General features: G+C 38.8%; 1 protein-coding gene across 5 annotated transcripts in view; it reads right to left on the minus strand.

Moving 5' to 3' along the window:
- Positions 1-2,087: 2,087 nt before the first annotated feature.
- Positions 2,088-21,953, minus strand: part of sash1a (SAM and SH3 domain containing 1a) — a 279,016-nt gene continuing 259,150 nt past the window's right edge. For 3 of the 5 annotated variants that reach the window (XM_073853108.1, XM_073853107.1, XM_073853109.1), the window contains 12 exons: positions 20,452-20,584; positions 19,094-20,034; positions 16,773-16,844; positions 16,495-16,632; positions 15,730-15,862; positions 14,565-14,734; positions 14,059-14,268; positions 13,237-13,387; positions 11,127-11,255; positions 8,032-8,975; positions 4,649-4,780; positions 2,088-4,516 (listed from right to left, as the gene is read on the minus strand). In XM_073853108.1, coding sequence (XP_073709209.1) covers positions 4,256-4,516; positions 4,649-4,780; positions 8,032-8,975; positions 11,127-11,255; positions 13,237-13,387; positions 14,059-14,268; positions 14,565-14,734; positions 15,730-15,862; positions 16,495-16,632; positions 16,773-16,844; positions 19,094-20,034; positions 20,452-20,584 — 3,414 coding nt within the window. In that variant the 3' untranslated portion in view covers positions 2,088-4,255. The remainder of the gene's footprint in view (positions 4,517-4,648; positions 4,781-8,031; positions 8,976-11,126; positions 11,256-13,236; positions 13,388-14,058; positions 14,269-14,564; positions 14,735-15,729; positions 15,863-16,494; positions 16,633-16,772; positions 16,845-19,093; positions 20,035-20,451; positions 20,585-21,953) is intronic. The other 2 variants (XM_073853110.1, XM_073853111.1) reach the window with 1 other exon arrangement.

Consider the following 21,953-nt stretch of genomic DNA (forward strand, 5'->3'; position numbering starts at 1 on the left):
CTTTTTGGGGTTAGTGTCGGTGTCAGATTACTGAATGTGGAGGAAAAAGTTCAACCGGAGGATGGACTCACACTCATGCGGTGCCGTGTGCCGCTCAGCACCACCAGGCGGAAGACGCGTGAAAGTCAGTGCAGCAGAAGAAAAACTAATAAAACACACATTCAGCTACTAAACCACTAATTATTTTAAACTAATGCAAAGTAGTTAATAAAAATAACAATAATAATAAAATACATCTTTAATAAAAATATCAACAAGATCTATCTATCCAGTTTAAGTCAAAAGTTTACATACACATTGCAGAATTTGCAAAATGTTCATTATTTTAACAAAATAAGTGGATCATACAGATCGAAATTTATTTTTTATTTAGTACAAATCTGGATAAGTTATTTCACATAAAAGACATTTACATATATAGTCCACAAAAGAAAAAAATAGTTGAATTTATAAAAATTACCCCATTCAAAAGTTTACATACACTTGATTCTTAATACTGTGTTGTTACCTGAATGATCCACAGTTGTGTTTTTTTGTTTAGTGATCGTTATTCATTAGTCCCTTGTTTGTCCTGAACAATTAAACTGCCTGCTGTTCTTCAAAAAAAATACTTTTCAGCATTTTGTGTATTTGAACCCTTTCCAACAACGAGTACATAATTTTAGATCCATCTTTTCACACTGAGGTCAACTGAAAGACTCATGTGCAACTATTACAGAAGGTTAAAATGCTCACTGATGCTCCGCAAGGAAAAACAATGCATTGAAAGCCAGGGGTGTAAACTTTTGAACAGAATGAAGATGTGTATATTTTTCTTGTTTTGCTTATATACCTTTTTTTTAATTTAATACTTACATGTTTCCCAGAAGATAAAATAAGTTAAATTTACACTTGAATCTTTGAACCTTCTGTTATAGTTGCATATGAGTCCCTCAGTTTTCCTCAGTGTGAAAAGATGGATCTTATAATCATACGGTCATTGTTGGAAAGGGTTCAAATACCACAGAATTTGTGGGACCTAAAGGGTTTTTCTGAAGAACAGCGGGCAGTTTAACCGTTCAGGACAATGGACAAGTCCCGGGACTTATGAACAACTATGATTAAACCAAAAAAAAAAAAAAACACAGCTGTGGCTCATTTAGGGAACAACACAGTATTAAGAATCAAGTGTATGTAAACTTTTGAACAGGGTCATTTTTAAAAATTAAACTATTATTTTTGTGGACTATATGTAATTTTTGTGTGTGTGTGTGTGTGTGTGTGTGTGTGTGTGTGTGTGTGTGTGTGTGTGTGTGTGTGTGTGTATGTGTGTGTGTGAAATATCTTATTCAGGTCAGTACTAAATAAAAAAACATGCATTTTGTACGATCCCTCTTATTTTGCTAAAATAATTAACATTTTGCAGATTCTCCAAGGTGTATGTAAACTTTTGACTTCAACTGTATTTATCAGCTGTTTATTAAGTTTAATACAGCTTTTGAAGCAGGGCAATAAGGACATCAGCAAAAATGTTATTAAACATATTCAGCCAAGAGTCAAGTTCATGACTGAGCAGTTTTTGACCATTTGAACTAGCAAAACTAAATTTGGACTCTTTCAGGCCATGTAAGTGAGTAAGTGTTAGAATGATAAAATCAGTCTACCGCACAATGGTTTCATTTATAGTGCAACACAATATCTTTAATTTCACTGAGGCATTCTGAATCAAATGAAACCATGTCTTTATTTAACCCACTGGGAATATAATCATGTCTTGTGATTGCCAAATCAGAGGTGAACAAGGGCAAAAATAGGCCTCCTCTTTAGCCTCAAGCTGTTTAGTATTGTCTCTCCAATTTGGATATAGTTTCCTAAGGGTATCAAATAATTGAAGTAAAAAAACAATAGTTTGTCAATGTCAATGTCAAATTAGGATGTTTATTTGCATACAGTGCTGATACTAGTGGCAAGAGAATTTATTTGTACTTTAATTTTAACCCACTCCTGACCCATTCCCAAATCAGCATATTAGAATGATTTCTGAAGGATCATGTGACACTGTAGACTACAATAATGGCTGAAAATACAGAGTAAGGGAGAGCAGTCAGTATAGGATATTCTTTTTTTATTACACCTCAAAGGGACAAATATTTTAAGACATTTTTGTTTGTAAATACACAAGCAAAACCTTTATAGACAATCATTAGCGAACTTAAACCAGATAAAATCATTTTTATACATATATTTTACAATGGTCACTGTAGCATGTCACTGACTATCTAGGTGAAAGAGTATTGCTCTATGATGTATAGTACAGCTAATAATTACATTTGATGTAAAAGCAAAAATAAGTTATTTAAATATCAATTACATATACAGAATGTGCAACCTCAGTTAATCATTTCATATATGTAATTAAGACCCAGTTTTATATCATTTATGTTGAACTGGTCATGGTTAGTTCTGTAATTAATTAGCAAGTGATTATACCTTTTTTTTTTAAACAGATTTGATATTTAAACAGCCCAACTCAACCATCAACATCTGACCTGAAAACAAACCTAGTTTAAAAAACTGTAAATGTGTCGATTTGCAATCTCATTTCCTCAACAATGGAATTAAAAAACAACTTTCTTTAATAAAGTGCATTTTTACAGTAACATTTCATGAAATATATTTTCGATTTCAATCACATAAAAAGCCTCAATGTCATCAAAGCACTCAACTGATAGCAATTTCAAGGCATCCATTCTTATACAAAGGAATCTATCGATTCTCAACTGCTTAAAACGTTCATTAAAACCTTGAGCATTACGGCCTATAAATTGTGCTGCGTTAGATACAAAAGAATAAATGGCATGAGGGAGAAATACAATTCTAAAGCGAGCTTTCAAAAGACACCACTTCCTAAAACAAGAGCTGACTGGTGTCTTTGTAAATGGAAATGGAAAACCAAAAAATGTACAGAAACGAGTTGAGTTTTACCTCAGCTGCTCAATCAAAAACAGCTTGAGAGTGATTGTGGAAGAAGCTCGCTTCATTGTGCTTAATTTGGAGTGATGTAATGCTTTAAATCTGTCAGCTAACGTTGCCCAGTTTTCATTTAGAAGTTACTCAGTCTTTGGTGAGAGAATCACCAGATGTGTGTAAGAAAACCTTCTCCCTGAAACATTGTTTATGAATGACAAAAATAAATAAACGCTTCATGGATCTTACGTCCCAATTTTAAACACTTTTAACTTTCAATGGGTAAAGCACCAGTATGTGCGTATGTGACTAATGTCAAAAACACTCTTCTAAGTTAGTCACTATCAGTTTTGATTTGATTTACTCGTATATTAAGGCTAAGACTGTGTGCTTTCAAGAGCTCAAGGCTTTTTCGATTTATGTCTTCAACACCCCAGTCAAAGTGCAAGGCAATCTGGGACAAAAGAAAAATAAACACCTGTACACTACATTTCACTCCAGCAAGCATATTACAGCTGTGTGATGCATCCGTTGCATCGGAGATGAGTACGATAAGAGGTACACAATATGCAGGAGTATAATTTTCAAGATAACAGGCAACATAAATTGATACAGCTGATACAGTAATAAACTTTGAAATGCCGCAACAGCCGAGTAAGTAATGCGTGTTGAATATTGTGTGTTTAGAAGACTGGGAAGATTAAATGTGCTGTGAATATACAATAATATCTTAAGCAGGTTATAAGGAGTGATGCTAAAATGTAACCTAAAAGAAACAGTTTGTACAAACATTGATAAAACCTTGACCAACTGTTGGCCTGAAATCAAAATGTGCATTGTTCTGAATATCCCCATATGGCAACATCATGCTTTTGGGAATGACTCATCTTTTCATATACATACTGTATGCTTTGAGAAATAAAGTAATATTATATTAACAAAACCTGCATGAAATGACATTGCTTTGGCCAGGTGACATACTTTTGATACTTTTCCTTTACAGTTTTTCCGTTTTTTTTTTTCTACATAAATCTCACACTTCCTGAAAAAGGTCTTCAAATTCATACAAAAGCATAAATTCTCAGCAAAAAAGTGTGCTTTCTTTCGACAGGCGGATGTTTCAGGCCAAAAAACATCTGTTGATAGGCCCACGATAACAGTCCTTGGAAGCCAGATCAGTCTTTTCTGAAAATGCCAAGACATATAAGACAGAAAGGTGGGAGAAAACTCTGCAGTTGTTGTCCAGGTATGTCCCTTCACCAGCAAAGTTTGATTAATGTAGTCAAGTTCATAACAGCTCATATTAGTATTATGACTGTCCTGAGCTGCTCGCTGTGACTAGTTGGGCTTCACTGAGAAGAATACGTATGTGATGGTCTTCCTTCAAGCCTGCTTCCCTCGCTTTCGCCTCGTTTAAGGATGACACATTATCCAGCGTGTCAAAGCCGGCAGCCAATAGAGGGGCAGAATACATGGGCATTCCAATCGACACGAGCCAATCAGACACAGAGCTCACGTGAACAGGAGAAACTGGCTTCCGACACATGTCAGTCAAACCTCCTGAGGGAATCTGTGGAGAAAAGGAAAACACAAGGGTTAAATGTCAGTGCTAATGCAGTAAAGTACTGTAAGAGTATTATGATCTAATTTGTCTCACATGAATGTGCTAAATCAAATAATGGAATTTGCTAAAGTAACTCACAGCCATGCGGTGCTCCTTGCGGAGCTGTTTAACTCTGATCTGATCCAGACTGGACGCCACGTCCTTTGCTGGCTGCTGAAAGTCCTCTGAGTATCTCTGTACTAAGAGCTGAGGAATCCCACACCGGCCGTGCTGAAAAACGCGGAGAAAAATAAAAAATTAGCCAGGAAAATACGATCTAGTTTAGTTCGCCACCTCGCTTAAGCAACCTTACAACCCTGCAGAGCCCATAAGAGGCACACAAATTAAGTCATCGAAATATTAAAAAATATGAGGAGAATTCTTGTTTAGAGCTAAGCCGTGATTAGCGCCCAGCTAATGCGAGCGGCGCAACATTCGTCTCAGACTGTGGACTTTGAATAACAACATAAATTATCAGATCATAAAGTTTATTTCATGTGGCTTTTTAATTGATTTTACGGTTGGTGGAGACCAAGCACACTTGGAAACGGAGGTTGACTCACAAACAAGCAAAGTTTATGTGCCAATTACAGCATTACAAGGCGAGCGAGGCTAAATTGTTTGTTTAATGTGAGATTCGGCGCTCTAATGCTAACATCGTCCTGTGTGGCGTAGCTAAGATGCAGTTTAATCATTTTCACCGCGTCTTTGTTAGCACGCCAAATGGCCATCTTCTCTCGAATAGGCAATGTGGCTTTATCATTTTGCAACGAAGCAGTTTTCTGTTGTAGTTAGCTCAACAAGCGCAATATTCGGCCGTCTTTGTGAAGTGATCAACAATCCAAGTACAAAGCTGACACAGCCACAGCAATGTTTTGATAGCGCCAGTGTTTACACTCCTAAGGGAGATTTAAACAATGAATAGCAAACAAGCTGTGAGAAGAGAAGGTATTTCATTTATTTTACGCACACATCAGCTTTAATTTACAAACATCTTGCTAACTGAGAGATTAATTCAAAATCTACAACATTTCTTGTGCCCAGTTCGGGGTACATCTGATAGGTTGTGGGTCCAGGCATAATAGGATTGGCTGCCAATAAAAAGCACTAAAACTCCAGGCAGTCTGAAACCACAAACAGTTCCAGTGTTTTCATATTAAAGAGGAGACATTTTTCACCTCTTATTCACCTTTTTGTGTTGGATAGCCTCAAAGAAGTGACTTGGAATCAGATTAGGTTTATTGATGAATGTGGACATCACAGAGGACTTGAAGATATACCAGATAAATTTTGCAATGAGTCCTCCAATCCTTACACATTCCCACTGCTTTTGCTACCATGATTTAAAAGGACGTTTTAAGAATATGTGGTAGTCTGTGCTAAGCCATGCTTTTAGCAATTAAACATAGCCAAAGAAAAGAAGATTGATAAATCGTACAGACTCAAAAAGAGACCTACTGTATAGCTGCTATAGGAATATCATCTTATATGGAAACTGATGATGAGTAGAAATTAGTGTTTGGATGAGCACTGATTATAATGTATGTTTCTTTCCATTTCTCTTGACACTTTCAAAAGAACTTCCAGCAGTAAATGGAAGGAAAATACTCCCAGCCACGACTTTCCAGGGACAGTGGCATGGTTGAGTCAAGCCCCCTACTGTTAATCATTGTGCTTCTGTTTAGTCTGCTAAGCTTTTTATAACTGCTATAGTGCCATTTTCCGCACCATTTTTACCATATGACGCAATTCATGCAAACTTGCGGTCCCATGAACACAAAGTCAATTAGGCAATCCTGAAGAGATCCCTAAAGAGTTCTTCATTGCCCTGAAGAGTTTAGCTCCAACCAAATATAAAACACTCAACCAAGCTAATCACCTACTGGCAGCAAAAAAGTCAGAAGCGGCCGACAGCGACATCTTTATTAGCGGCATTTTGTTGTGTCGTGGGTTTCATGATAACGAAGATGGAATGTAAATGTACAATTATGCGAATAAAAGAGCATGAAAATCGGACTAAATATTATATCAAAACTTGCAGTGCTACATATCATCGAGCCTGAGGAAAGAACATAACGCTGCAGACAACAGGTAGCTAAATGCCATTATTATCGCTGTTCTCCATGCTCGTGGAGTAAATATTTTTACACAGCGTTTCAAAAATGCCAGGTAGCCGGTGTTTCGTATGCGTTTGGCCAGTCAGCGTACACTTACATCACTGGTAGTTCTTATGGAACCATTTTAGACCCTACTGTGAAGTAGGTGCTAATTTAATTCCCCCAAATGGAGTTCCTAGAACTAAAACCATTCCTAGTTCCTGCGGTGTGAACGCCAAAAACCAGGAACTTCCGCCAATAGTTCTAAGAACTATGAAAAGACTCCTCAGTGCAAAAGCCCCTATTCAGATTAGGGTCTAAAAACAGTTCTATAGGAACCACCTGTGACTTAAGTGTAAACTGATTGGCTACCTGGCATTTAAAAAAAAATGTGTAAAAATATTTACTCCACAAACATGGAAAACAGCGATAACGGTATTTAGCTACCTGTTGTCTGCAATGTTGGGTTCTTTCTCAGCCTTGATTATATGCAACACTGCAAGTTGTCATAGGAGACTTAGAAAGATTTTCATGCTCTTTCAATCGCGTAAATTGTGCATTTACATTCCATCTCCGTTTTCACGAAACACACAACAAAAACAGCTCCAATCACAGTGCCCTTTATTTACCGGTTGTAAACATTTGTAAATGCCGCGAATAAAGACAACGCTGTCAGCCGGTTCAGAGTTCCTGCTGTCGGTGCGAATGCAACCAGGAAACTGGCCTCTGTAGTCTAGGATCCATGGATGCTGGCTAGTTCTTAGAACCAAGTTCTTAGAACTATGTGGTGCCAAAGCGCCTAAGGTCTTCAGAGTTACTAGAAAATGACAGTAACTTTTGCTTGATCAGACTTTGAGCTAAACTCTGCAGGGCAGTGGCTCTCCAGGGCCAGATTTGTGGAATTCTGCCATATGGTGTCGTATTTGCAGTTTTTATTTCCAGTCATGGCCTACTGGTTAGAGAGTGAGACTTGTTACCCAAAGGTTGCGGTTTTGAGTCTCAATACCAGCAGGGTTTATAGGTGGGGGAAATGAATGACCAGCACTCTCTTCCACCTTCAATACCACAGCTAAGGTGAGACCCTTGAGCAAGGCATCAAACCCCCAACTGCTCCCCGGGTGCCACAGCAAAAATGGCTGCCAAATGCTCCGGTTGTTTGTTCACTACTCAATGCTGTGTGTGTGCACTTGGATGGGTTAAACACAGAACACAAATTCAGAGTATGGGACACCATACTTGGCCACACAACACATCACGTCCCTTCCTTTTCCCTTTCAAAAAGTTCTCAAAGTTCATTTTGTGAATGCTATGCACCCTTCTACTACTTAAAAATTGTGGTAGGCAATGGCATTATCACTACTAATCTGAAGTGAAATCATGACTTACTTTATCAGAGTACGGCTCTTCGGTGAGGTCAATGCCTTCCAAGCGCATTCTGTCCTCCAGCAGAGTCTCCAGGTCAATCATTTTGGCATGGGAGATCTTCCTGCTGAGGGCAGCTTTAGCTCCGTGGATCTGAGGACATGCTGATTCAGGTAGGTCAGACAGCCAGGGTGGACTCAGAACTGCTGGAGATTCACCTGGTGATAATGGAGTTGACGGGGAGCTCTCAGAAGGAGTGGTTGGGGTATATATGGGTTTTGGGGGTAGGGTTGGTGTATTTGGCACCGAACCGGACAGCACTAGCGGAGGGTGGCGCAAACCATTCGGCAGACGTTCTTTGGACTTCTTAGCAGGCACAGGAGGTGGGACAGGTGGCTTTTTAGGGTGAGTCCGTGGAGCGGGGCTAGTTGGGGCAGACACTGGTTGGCGGTTGGAGTTTTGAGCAGCAGGCAATGGAGCAACTGGGCTGAGAGGAAGCTGTGTGGGAACCGTAGGTCTCTTATCGCCGCTCTGTTCAAGGTTTAATTCTATAGGATTGGCCTTCACTTCTTTTTTGTTGCCTTCTGGCCTGCCTTTCTCCTCGCTGCCGCTCTGGTCCTTCCTCTGATCAAAGGCCTGCTCCCAGTGTATATCCCCCAAAGAATGTGAGCGCTTCCAAGACTCAGGGTTCTCCTGGGGGCCGTCTAACTCCTCACAGCTTCGGCTGACCGGAATGCGCGAAGTCTGTCCTGCTTTGGAGCCTTTCTTGAGGCCGAGGCTTCGCAGACTGAAGCCCTTTATTGGCCGGGGCAGAAAGGTCTTCGGGAACTTGCGTTCCTTCTTGGCCTGCTGCTGAAGAGCTTCAGTGGAGTGAGTCATGGGAAGAGTGGGATAGTCTGGAGACTTTACACCCCCACAATCAAACCCAGATGAACCACGGCTGTGGCGCGACGCCTTGCGGCTCTTACCTGAAAGAGATAGTCGTGCTTTTACATAAATTCATTAATCACATATAATTCCTTCCTGATAGGCTTCAGATGGTACCTTTAGATTTGTTTTTTGGTTCCTAAAAATAACCCTGATGGTTTCACACATGAGAGTGCCACTCTTTTACTTTATTATTGATGCATGATTGCACTATTAGTGGTGTGCTTCATGCATTATTGTGTAAGTGGAGTTGCAATACTATATGTGAAATAAGAAAGTGCAAACAGCTTGTCAACAGGACAGTATCCTTGTCTACTCCTAAAGGGTACATACAGCATCAGTTTCTTTATGTACTGAAATACACCCTACAGGGGTACAAAAGGAACAAAAGTGTATCTTTGAGGCTACTAGTCCAATGTCAAGCTATAGGTACAATTTTTGTACAAAATTGTTTCCCAGATAATTTAGCTTATTGTTTTAGTTATATCAGCCTGAGTTAGTGTGGGTTAAATTGACTTGACATGTTGTACCAAAACTGTTTAACTGGCTTATGCCTTGTTTATGTCTCAGTCCACAGAAGAAAATCAGTGAGACAGATCTGGAAAAACATGAAGGTGGGTAAATGTCATTTTCATTTTCTGTGAATCTTTTTAACATGCAAAACAGAATTAGTATCTGTAACAAATGTTATTGAACAGGTTAATGGTTACATTCTTTAGCAGATTTATTACATAATTTAGTTAGAGATAGTTGTATTGAATTTTTAGGGATTACTTCAGGGTTAGTTTTGAGTTAAAGGTTGGGTGAATGTTAAGTGTGAGTGTTAAGACATTAAGTGAAGAAAACCACAAGTCCAGATCATATTTATTTAGAAAGCATCATTTTCTGCCAATTTTCCACATCAAATATACTTAGTATGCTGAGTATAGAGTTGAGTGACATTCAAACTATTTAAGAATCACAGAGGCACAATACTTATAGTATTAAAAACAGTTAATAAATAAAATGAAGATCATAAATGATAATGACATGGTTGAGAAATGATGCAAGAATCTGGAAATGATAGAAAAAAGCATTCCAGGATGCATTTAAAGTATTTTTCCTGGGCCATCAGATATACTTTAAACGGAACAATGACTCTAATGGTGACAAAGCAGTGCATGCTTTAAAATATTGAATATAATAAGCTCCGTACTGTTGTTTTTACAAGAAATGAATGGAAAGTAATCAGCACAGATAAAATAATATCAAGAGATGAAAACAGATGAAAATAAGCAAGCAGACCAGAATGCTAGAGATCACAGAATGGATTTATTTCCACTTTGGCAAATTGCACATATTTCTGATCCATCCTAAACAATCATACTCCACACACACACAGACTCATACACTGACATACACAACAGGAGGAGGGATCAGGCAGTGTTATAAGATGCCAGTAGGAGGTTAAGAAGACAACAGAAAAGTGAAAACCTTAAATACTGAATTTCTTTGGAAACACAAATTGAGATGCTTTCTTGAATAAAATCCTTTAAAAACAGTAGATTAGCTCCTACTTTTACACAATCTACGTAAAATATCACTTTGCAAATGATCCATCCACTCCATTTTGTATTTATAAAGTCTTTTCTTTTTTAGGCACATAAGAACTTGTGCAATATGACCACAACAAACACCACACACAAATTTGGAGTGATATTTCTTGAAATGGCAAATTGAGTCTGAAATGGTGGTTTTGCCATTGAAAACATTCTCAAAATCGTCCTGCTGTGAGCACAAGCCTTGTATTTGTTTCTCTCGAGAGTTTCTGTCAGTCTCTCTAGATTTTTCTGAGGCAATGGATGTATTTTGATCAGCTAGCAATAGCAAGAGTCGCTGCGGCTTTGGAATTTCAGAAACAGAATGGAAGAAAGCAAGAGCAGAAATCTGGATAAGAGAGTTAAAATAAAGGAATGGTGATTGAGTGCCTCTAGAAGCAGATAGAGAACGGGCACAGCGGATGTGACAGACAAACAGGCTTGGGTTAAAATCCAGATGTGATGACAGGTTCTCATTGGCTGTTAGAACACTGAGTCATGGCAGAAAGAGAGACGCGTGGCCCAGAGGTGTGAGGATGGTGTCATGGCGTTGCTACACTAGGCTGGACATGGTGATGCGGTTGGTATGGAGATGCTAGACAAGCGCCTGGTTACCATTCTCTAGGTTTTCATTGCTTTCGTAGCAACCAGAGTCCCGTGGGGAGTCGGCCATCAGGCCACGCCCCTCACAGAGGAGTTTCTCCTGGGAGCCAGAAAGGGCACTGCGTTCTGGATCACTGCTGCCTAGAACACACACATACACACAGAGTTAGGAAATGTGTACATGAGCAATATCACACGAGTAGCATGCTACTCATGTGATATTGCGTTTATACAACCCTTTAAAAACCCTCTTTTGTGCAGAGCTACTTTCTTCCGGCACAGATTCATATCTCAAGTTGATAGTTAAACACCTGAGACTAAGCCTCTGTTACTAATTCAAAAACAGCACTTTAGAACTAGTAACGAAGAGTTGCTTCATTGAAAGCTTATTGTATTACTGTACTAAAAGCTCACTGTATTATGGACTAGAGATGGACTGAGCAAGCGTGAATGTCCACTGAGGAAAGCAATATCTTTGTTGTACTATCCTTTCATCTGTTAAGGGTGATTTCTGATAAAAGCGCTGCTCAGTACATTTGCTGGCTGCATCTTACAAGCTGTTGTTGAAAGTAAAGATTATTGACAACCCTGTTTCAGTCTCTTTCAACATAAAAGTCATCTAATGGCAGGACGATGTAACTAATCACCATTATGAATACACACAGCATTTCCCAATACTAATGCTATCATTAAATACTACTAATATTTATATAAAATACTATTCATTGAATGATAATATTTAGTAAACATCAACAAAAGCTATCATAAAAGATACTAGGCAATTTAGTCAAAAGTACAAACGCAGCACTATTACATACAGCATTAAAGTAACATAAAATATAACGTGAAGAGATTTTGCCCTCAGCCAAAACTATTTGCTCTGGAACAAATAATAGATTAATAAGACCAAGACTGCCGTTAGATTTACCCAAAATGAATTAGCGCTCATGTTTAACCACTATAGATACATCAGAGCCAGCAGCAAAGTCCAGAAGATCTGGCCAAGTTAAGACTTCTTTCGGCGGGTTCATGAGTGCTGAGCAGCCGCTGAATCCGCTGCATCTCCGAAAACACTGAAGCCAATTTTTAAATAGACGTTATCTCTGTTAACAAACTGCATATCTGAAGTCTAAAAAAGTACATTCTCGCATAAAAAAAGACATCACTCTGTTAAACAAAAACAGTATAATTTATAAAATTATAGTGGATTTGGGTGTCCGCCATGACACTCGCTGTGAAAAATACCACAAACGGAGTGATACAAATGGTGAAATGGTTGGAGTTCTGTTATTACGAGAATATTGCATTCTTCTCAGCCAATCAGATTTGAGGACCATAAAGAACTATTGCATAAATGAGCAATATCACACAAGTAGATGTGAGATATGGCTGTATATCGGCACTGCTGTGATTTGGCCGTAGGTAATCTACGAGTGTGATATTGCACTTATACAACGTTCGACGTAAATACATAAACAACAGCGGAGTGTCTTTAAAAAACCCTCTTTTGTGCAGAACTACTTCCTTCCGCCACGGATTCAAATCACAGTTTGACAGTTGAACAGCTGAGCCCAAGCCTCCATTACTAATTCCAAAACGTCACTTTAGAATTATTCTCTTAGAATTATCTCATGTTTAACCACTATAGAGACATCAGAGCGAGTGGTAAATTTCAGAAAATCTGGCAAAGGTGAGGCAAACTGTATATTTGAACTATAGATAAGTACATTTTCGCCTGAAAACCTCTTAAAACTACACTGCGTGACACAAAAACAGTAATATTTATAAAATTATACTGGATTTGGGCGTCTACCATGACACTCGCTGTAAGAAGTTCTGCAAGCGGAGTGATGCAATTACAAACTGTGAAAGTTCTGATATCGCTCTAATATTGCACTCTTATCAGCCAATCAGATCTGAGGACCAGAAAGAACTGTTGTAGAAATATTTTTTCGAAAGAAGTGATAAATGTACGAGGATAGTGGGGGTGGACCTGAGTCATCTGAATAACTCCCACTGCTAATGCATGCTAATGCTAGTAAATGACTATGTCCATGTATTATTGACATTTGCTGTTTAGAACATTTAGTACATAGTGTATTTAGGGTATGTGTGTACTTACTGTCATAATCCTGCAGTAGTTCTACAGCGGTCATCAGTACAGCACGGTGTTGGGGATCTTTGATGTTGAGCTCATCCAGATCTTCTTCCTCTAGTAGCTTAAATGTATCCAGGTCTTCATACCCATTAAAGAGGAACGTAGGCATGTGCTCCTAAAATACACACACACACACACACACACACACACACACACACACACACACACACACACACACACACACACACACACACACATTCACAGATTACACACCCTGTAGAGCAGAAACACTATGTAGGACCCTCATAGCTAAAAATACCCCACTCCGCCCTGGAAGTTCATCTATGGTTGGATTTATGTGTGGGAATGTTTCCAAACTTCAAAACTCTTTTGTGATCTCCAGCTATGATTATAGTCCATTAACACACTAAAACAACACAATGAGGATTAAAATGCATCCTTGGTGTCTATTGTGTGTAGCTGTGATGTTATTTAGAGATGTAATAATGCACAAGCTTGTGGGAGGTCTGTAGGGTGTGTATGTCTCTGTCTTTAAATATAGAAACATAACTGGCAAGGGGAAATGACCTCATCCCACATTCTCATAGTTAATGCATTTTAACAAGAGCTGACCATCTCTTCACACTAACATCAACTTTTTCATTTTCTCATCTCATCTCTCCACACCCTGTTCTTACATTCTGTCAGTAAAGATTAAAGATGAGCCGAGCCACATGTTCAGATTTATGTTTGATGATTATAGGTACGCCAATCAAATTTTAAAGCATGGACATATCTCAAAAAATAGCTGTATGTGTGAATGTTTGTGCATGGTCTCCATCTCACCTTCAGGTTGATTCTCTCCAGAAGCTCCTCGACTGAGCTGGGTTTGGGCGGCCTGCCCTTCCTCCTTCTCCGAACCGCTCGTTTAGGCTTCTCCTCTTCTTCAGCCAGCACATCCACGTAGATGAACTTAAACGTGCCCACTTTGTTATTGAGCAGACCCATCCATGTGCCCATTGGTGGCTTACTGATGATATCAATCACATCTCCTCTCTTGAAGGAGAAAGAGAGAAATTTAGTTTCTGGTTAAATTTACCCAGACATTTTCAAATCTGCAAAACTAATTAAAAAGCCATGCTAGTTTTAATGTCTCATATCTTCCTTCTCACCTAATTAAAAATGGTTTCAACTCAAATTAATATTTATTTATTTGTTAAGCAGCCATGTAATAAGTTGGACTATTCCATATTTAATCACAGTGGGTCTAAAATTTAATTTAAAATACAAGTGGTATTAAACAAAATCATTTTTTTACTGAATTGGATTAATTTCCAGTACGTTTTCATTACCTTAAGCTTGAGTGAGTCTGAATCATATGGACTCGGTGTGAAGTCTGTGTGAACTCTTGCTCTGCCGCAGAAAGGGCCTCTGTACGGAGGCTCTTCGTCGTCACCATCCTCGCTTCTCACACTCTCTCTGTTGCTGGCTGATGAATCTGTGGTGCTCACAGTCTGTCCACCTGTGAGAGGGTCAGCACAATTATTACAAAAGCACTTGTGTCTTTCACCAGGAAAAAATCATTAGCCGACTGCCGGAAAAACATCTACATGATTTAAAGATGTCATGACTTGAGAAATTAAATGCTTTGCTGTGATCTTAAGGCATATAGAGGTCTTTGTACCATTAAAACATCCTGCAAGTTTCATAGCTTAAGACGTCCTCCTCGTTATAAACAAAGCATTTATTTAATAAAGCTCAAAAAATGGCTGGTTTGGATTTGAGGTGTCAGAGTGACGTCACTCGGATACAGTCGTTCGCATAAAAACTGCCACCCGAGCAAGGCATCGACAAAAATATTCTTCTTCTCACCATAGGCCCCACCCACACGTTTAGTAGCTCTACACGCCATACACTATAATGGCAAAACAAAAAACTTTTTTTAACATCTTTACAATTTATTAAAAATAAAAAACTGAAAAGATTCCATTGCATAAGTATGTATACTCTTATCTGGGACAGTTGAAATTTATCTCAGGAGCATTCATATTGCTTGTAGATGTAACTACACTTCAGGTGAAGTTAACCTGTGGCAAATAGGGGCCAGTAGGGCTCAGAAACAGGCTTGCATCAAGCCACACATCTGGGGAAGAGTTCAGAAAAAAATCTGCTGCATTGAAGGTTCACAAAAGCATGTAGTCTCCATTACCCTTAATGGAATAAGTCTGAAACTACCAGGACTCTTCTTAGAGCTGACCTCCTGGCTATACTGAGTAATCGATGGAGAAGGGCTTTGGTTAGACTGGTGACCAAGAACCTGATGGTCATTCTAAAGACTTGAGGCTGTAAAGGTGCTTCATCTAAGTACTGAGTTACGGGTATAAATACTTATACAATGTACTTATTTCAGTTTTTATTTTTAATTTATTAAAGTTTTGACAATTCTGTTTTTGCTTTGTTATTACGGTGTATAGAGTGTAGATTGGTGTGGGGGAAAAAAATATGACAAACACTTACTCATGGAGCTCTGCCCACTGAGGGAGCTCCGCAGACTCTCTACAGACCCTCCAGCTTTGAGTTTGGGCTTCTCCAGAGAGTCAGTGTCTGGCTGAGGAGACTGAGGACAACTGGGCGTTCCATCTGGACTGGACTATACAAGAACAAAAATGACAGAAATGTATTATAATTATATACAACTATATATATATAATTATATCACATTATAATATAATAGCAACAAAAAGGGCATGCTTGCAGCACTGTTACGAGATTCATCCTCTAGTGTAGCAAAGTAATTGCACTAAGGTGCCACTAGGTGGCACTCCAACACAATATATGATTACAGGGAGCAAGACATGGTTTTGGCACAAAGTTCTCTTTGCACAAATGAGCTCAACAGTGACTAATGCACACATAATCAAAGATCTACATTAAACATGCTAAACGAAATGAGACACATCATATACATGGAAACTCTAGCCTCAATTGTAACTAAAACCTAGTGAGCTGTTTACAGAGGCAGCATTTTAAAACAAACACTTGAATACAGGCAGTGAGTGTTTATTCAACACTGCCAGGGAATAAGGGTGTGTTTAATTGGACTGAGCTTGTATCCAAGCTCTAGGCTACATAAAGGGATGTTTGACCCTAGTTTGATACACAGAAAGTGGGGCACACATGTGCTACATCCCCCCTGGAGTAGAGAAAGGGTCTCACCTCTGAACAAGACTTCTATATAGCACATAACTATCAAAGCAAGCACATGGTCATCTGTGTGTGTACCTGTTCAGATAGAGACCCGGCATATTTCTTGGACATGCGTTTCCTCATGGTCTCTTTGACAGACTTGACTTTCTTCCCTAGAGAGATACGGGACGTGGTGGGAGATTTCACAGCGTCCCTGTACAGAGCCTCCTGCTCCTTTTGCCAGAAGAGAGAGAGAGAAAGAGAAAGAGAGCGATTAAGCACACTGAAAGCCAGCTGATCAACACAATTGGATCACAAACACTGCAGCTGCATATGAGAGCTGGAATCGAGAGAAAAAGCGCATGTGTACTCACACTAGGCTCGGCCGTGTTGACCACATGGAGGGAACGATTAGACAGGTCAAATCCTCCAAAGCTACACGTTCTCTGTGGAAAAAAGACACAATTACTGTGAATTGACAAGCTAATGAATATATTTAGAGAGAGCCATTTAAACGATTCACAAAGAGTCTCAATGATTCATGCTGCTCTTTACAATGGAAACCACACACTTGCCAAAAGAAAACAGCTCATGGTATGACCTGATTTCCTATTTAACTCCAGATAAAATCTTTCAGGAGTTGTTTAGCATTATGTAAATAAACCAATGCTTTCTTGGAAAACCTTGATGAATTAACTGAAAATTGGTACTGAAAAAATAAAAAACAAATGTGAGCTGAGTTAAAGCAACATCTTACATCACTCAAATACAAATGATGCAGTCAATTCAAATGAACTGGCTTTTCATTTCATGACATTTTGTTGAAATGTTCTACAAAAGCAGAAGATATCCTGTTCAGAATAAACAGATTAAGATCAAATGTTGTAGTATGAGAAGCTGTTGCACGTTCCATGGAATAACATCATGCACTTTAAAAGAAAAAAATCTCAATCAAAAGAGAGTAGCACATTCAAAAAAAAAAAAAAAAAAAATCATTCATTGGCATTTCCAACCCAAAATGGATGAAAGAGTTCACTGATGAAGATCACGGTCATGTTCACATTCACTATGAATGACGACGAGGATCCGCAGACGACAGACTCTACAAAGCTGCAGAAGGAACTCCATATTATTTATTTTCTTCTTCGTCTACCACTCTCCACTGTCTCTCAAGGACTGTGAGTTTCAATTACGCTCTGACACACATGGCTGACTACAAGAGAATAGGTCAAAAAATGAAAGGAGAGAAGCTCAGGGTGGGGAAAGATAAGACTTGAGGTATTATCACATTCTATTTCTCTTCTACACCCTTCTTAGAATATGAAATTTTGACTCCATGCTGCAGTAACACTGACTATTGTAGAACTGACAGTCTAAGGGATTTCTAGCGTTAATAATCACTCCAGAGATGGGTGAAGATTTTTGAAAAAAATTTTTTTAGGACAGCACAGTTACTATTTCTACGATAACGTTTTAGTGCCACGTTAAAAAAAAAAAAAAAAAAAAAAAAAACTCAAATTACAAGATTAAAAGTCTAAATATTTTAAGAATAAAGTCAAAATTATGAGAATAAAGTCAAAAGTATGAGAATTAATTTGCAGCTATTATGAGATTCAAGTTTTATAATCTCATTATGAGATAACAAATTTGAGAGTACATTCTAGCCTATTGCGCATGCAAATGGCCCGGATTGAGAGCACCAGGAGATAATTTCAAAGTCTCAGCTTTCAAAATCTTTTAGTTTTATAGCAAAATAACAAACAATATGTCTATTTTTCACGCTCTTTAATGCGGCACGACAGATCACTGTATACACTTCATTTAAAGCAGTTTAATAAGTTTAATTCTCATAATTTCATCTTTATTCTCAAAATATTTAGACTTCATTCTCGAAACATTTAGACTTTATTCTTGTAATATTTCGACTTCATTCTTGGAATAATTCATCTTTATTCTTGTAATATTTAAGACTTTATTCTCGTAATATTTCAACTTTATTCTCTGAATATTTTGACTTTATTCTCGAAACATTTCGACTTTATTCTTGTAATATTTTGACTTTATTCTCAAAACATTTCCACTTTATTCTTGCAATATTTCGATTTTATTCTCAAAGCATTTAGACTTTATTCTCTAAATTTCGACTTTATTCTCGAAACATTTCGATTTTCTTCTCAAAACATTTCAATTTTATTCTCGTAATATTTAGACTTTATTCTCAAAATATTTAGACTTTACTCTCGTAATATTTAGACTTTATACTAAATTTAGACTTTATTCTCGTAATATTTCGACTCTGTACTAAATTTCGACTTTATTCTGGAAACATTTAAGACTTTATTCTCGTAATATCTCAACTTTATTCTCGTAATATTTCGACTTTATTCTCGAAACATTTAGACTGTATTCATGTAATATTTCGACTTTATTCTCGTAATATTTCAACTTTATTCTGGTAATATTTTGATTTTATTCTCAAAATATTACGACTTTAATCTCATAATCTTACTTTTTTTTTTTAACGTGGCACTAAAATGCTGTTGTATATTTTAGTACCAGACTTTGTCTTGAAATATAACTGAAGCAGTTTGTCTCTAAACTGTACCCTACTGCAATTCTCTTCTGCAGCTTTGCAGCAGCCTGCTCCTCCAGTGCAGCAGGGGGCACTGTAGATCTGCTCTTCCGGCACACTCACAGACTTCTGCTGGATGCGTAAGAGCACGCGCTTGGTGCAGCGATCCATGCTGGACGCCCACTTCTTGTTCGCATCTTTTTCGTCTTCCAGGAGCCAACGCCTGTCGGCTTTGCTCAGCGTGACGGGCCTAACCAGCCCGGTCCAGTTCAAGTGGCCGTACAGACTGCGTTCCACCACGTATGTGATGTTGAGCTCACTAACTGCCGTCCTTCCCTTCAGACGCCTGGGTGGAAACAGCCAGCTGCCAACTACTCCGCTCCCACAGCTCTTTCCTTTCTCCCTGGCCAATGGAAGCTCACGAGTGGGAGGGGAAGCAGGCAAGGTGGAAGAGGGAGCGATGGTTTTCTGCGCATTGCAGGAACGTTGATAGAGAAGGTGCTTGGTGGAGTATGCGTAGTTTGGATCAGGCTTATTACGCTGCCACATGGAGACGGGTGGCCGTTTGGTGTTGTTAATGTCATCTAAAGACACCAGAAGGGGGTGCGGCTTTGGGCGGGGCCTAGTGAGGCCATAAAAAGCGTAGACGCTGTCAGTACTTACCCCATGAGACAAAGATGACAAGGCCTTCCGCATCTCTCCGTCTGTAACTGAGCGGGAGACTTTAGCATTGTCGTCTCCCACACCCTCCACTTCGGAGAAAGAGGAGCCACTACCCCCTACTACACCCAGTCCAGATCCAGCACTGCTCTTCCGCGGTGGGCGGATCAGGCCGTGGGGATGTGTGCCGGAGGTCTTCACTAACTTGTGAGCAGGTTTCCAGGCGTCAAGGCTACTGGTGGAGGGCGAGGTGGTCAGGCTGTCCGTGTCCCCGTCCAGAGAGAGCTGCTCTTGGGCAAGAGAGGACAAAGAGGAGTCTGTGCACTGGGCCGGCTTCTTGTGGATTTCAGCATACAGTGCGTTTATGTCATCACATATGGGAGCTGCATCCAGACTGAGCGAATCTGCAGAGAAAGGAAGTTCAAAACAAAACTTAAATATCTTTATCTACCTATTCCAAGCAATACTGTTTAATGAATTATTTTAAAGCAGTGGCATGAAGCATGAATAGTAATTGATATCAAATACAAAAATAAATCAATATATACAAATTCTGGCCAATACTAATAAGTAGGGATGTTATGATGTTTTCAATATCGGGCAAAAAGTGTAGATTTTTTTTTAAATATTCCAATATACAAGTTTTTAAAAGTTGTGTTTTGGGCCTTTATACTTTAATACTCTAATGCATCCTTCTAGAATAAAACTACTATTTTCTTAAAATCCTACTGACCCCAAACTTTTGAACACCAAGGTAAATTAATATTAAAAACTAAATTGAGTGAGTATATGCCATATAAACTGTAGTCTTTTCCAGCTACCTTGTGAGCCTTGTCGTTTGCTGTCATCCACTTTGATGAGCTTCTTACGAACACGTCGAGTTGAGTTGACCAACTTGTGAAGCCTCTTGAATTTTACAGAGTCCTCCTGCTCATCGTCTGACTGCTCCACAGACTAGAGAGAAAAAAACTCAGTATTATATCACCTCCTATGAACAAAAAATACATCCTTTTTCACACAGACATACACAAAAACAGAAAAGGATGGATTAAACTGGTATGAACAGATTATGACATGTTTAGGATGGGCTCTTGATATTAATAAGGACATGACTAATGCAGTATGGAGTTATGTGTTATGATTGTTTGAGTCCAGGAAAAACACTTAAGTCTTGTTTTTGAACATAACAGATGGGTATGACTGAGCATTTGTGGTGGAATAAATTATTTTCTTAATCCAAATGAATAATTCAGATAGGAACTATACTGTTGAGATGATTTATGACGGGATCACTCTCTCTAACAAACATCTAACATAACCTGACCTCGCAGTTCACACATCATTTATGATACTGAAACCTCTTTAATGCCTTCTACCCAAATGCCAAACTTGCAAATTGCAATTCTGAAGAGAGTCATTCCGCTCCAAAAACATTTTGTTCATTGCATAAGTACACCGCATTATGGGATGACATGCTATTTTTTAACTAACAGGATATAATCTGTGCTAACCACATGCTGTTTTTAAACTATCAGGAGAGACTGAGCTGTTTTGACCAATATCAATGATTGGCAATTATATCTGTGTATCCTAACACACCACACACTTAAGTGTTCCACTAAGACGCTGAGGTTGAATATGATCTGTTACTGGAAATTTAAAAGTTCAACCACATGCACACACAAAATTTCAACGGTTCACCATAGGCATTGAATAATCTTTCCTAATCATTAAAGGCCATCATTCAAAAAGAAGAAGAGTCATTGTGATGATGGATGAGAAATACAGTCGGACATGTAACAACACCGCTCAAACTGCTCAACATGTATTCTGAGAAACAGAGCAGAAAAACTCATTTACATAATAATCAAAAGCACCCATATGAAGAAAATAACGTCTGGACAATCTCATTAAGGACTTAAGGGCTTCTAAATCCCATTGCAAACAAGTTACAAATCGCATTTCAAACATGCGCAAAAAAAGGAAATAAAAAACTAGAAAGAGAACGCCAGAATGCGTGCAAAATGTGTTCAGCCGTGCTCCTACCAGGTTAGATGTTAGCGCCCATGCAAAAATCCCAACGCAACACCGTCTCACACCAAGACGGATACAAACTCTAAACAGTTTTTTGAAGGAAGTTGCAATATCTGGAGGCAGGGGAGTGACTTGTGAGCTTGTGTGTCCGGAAACATTGCGAGGTCTGCCATATGACCCCTGAACATCCTTAATGGTCTTCAGAGGAGAAAAGGAATGTGGGCCAGAGAGAAGAAAGGCTGGACTGATTGCAGCCCATTCATATAGAGATACAGTACATCCTCTGTGA

The sequence above is a fragment of the Garra rufa genome, chromosome 13 (genome assembly GCF_049309525.1).
Source record: "Garra rufa chromosome 13, GarRuf1.0, whole genome shotgun sequence".
Taxonomy (NCBI): domain Eukaryota; kingdom Metazoa; phylum Chordata; class Actinopteri; order Cypriniformes; family Cyprinidae; genus Garra; species Garra rufa.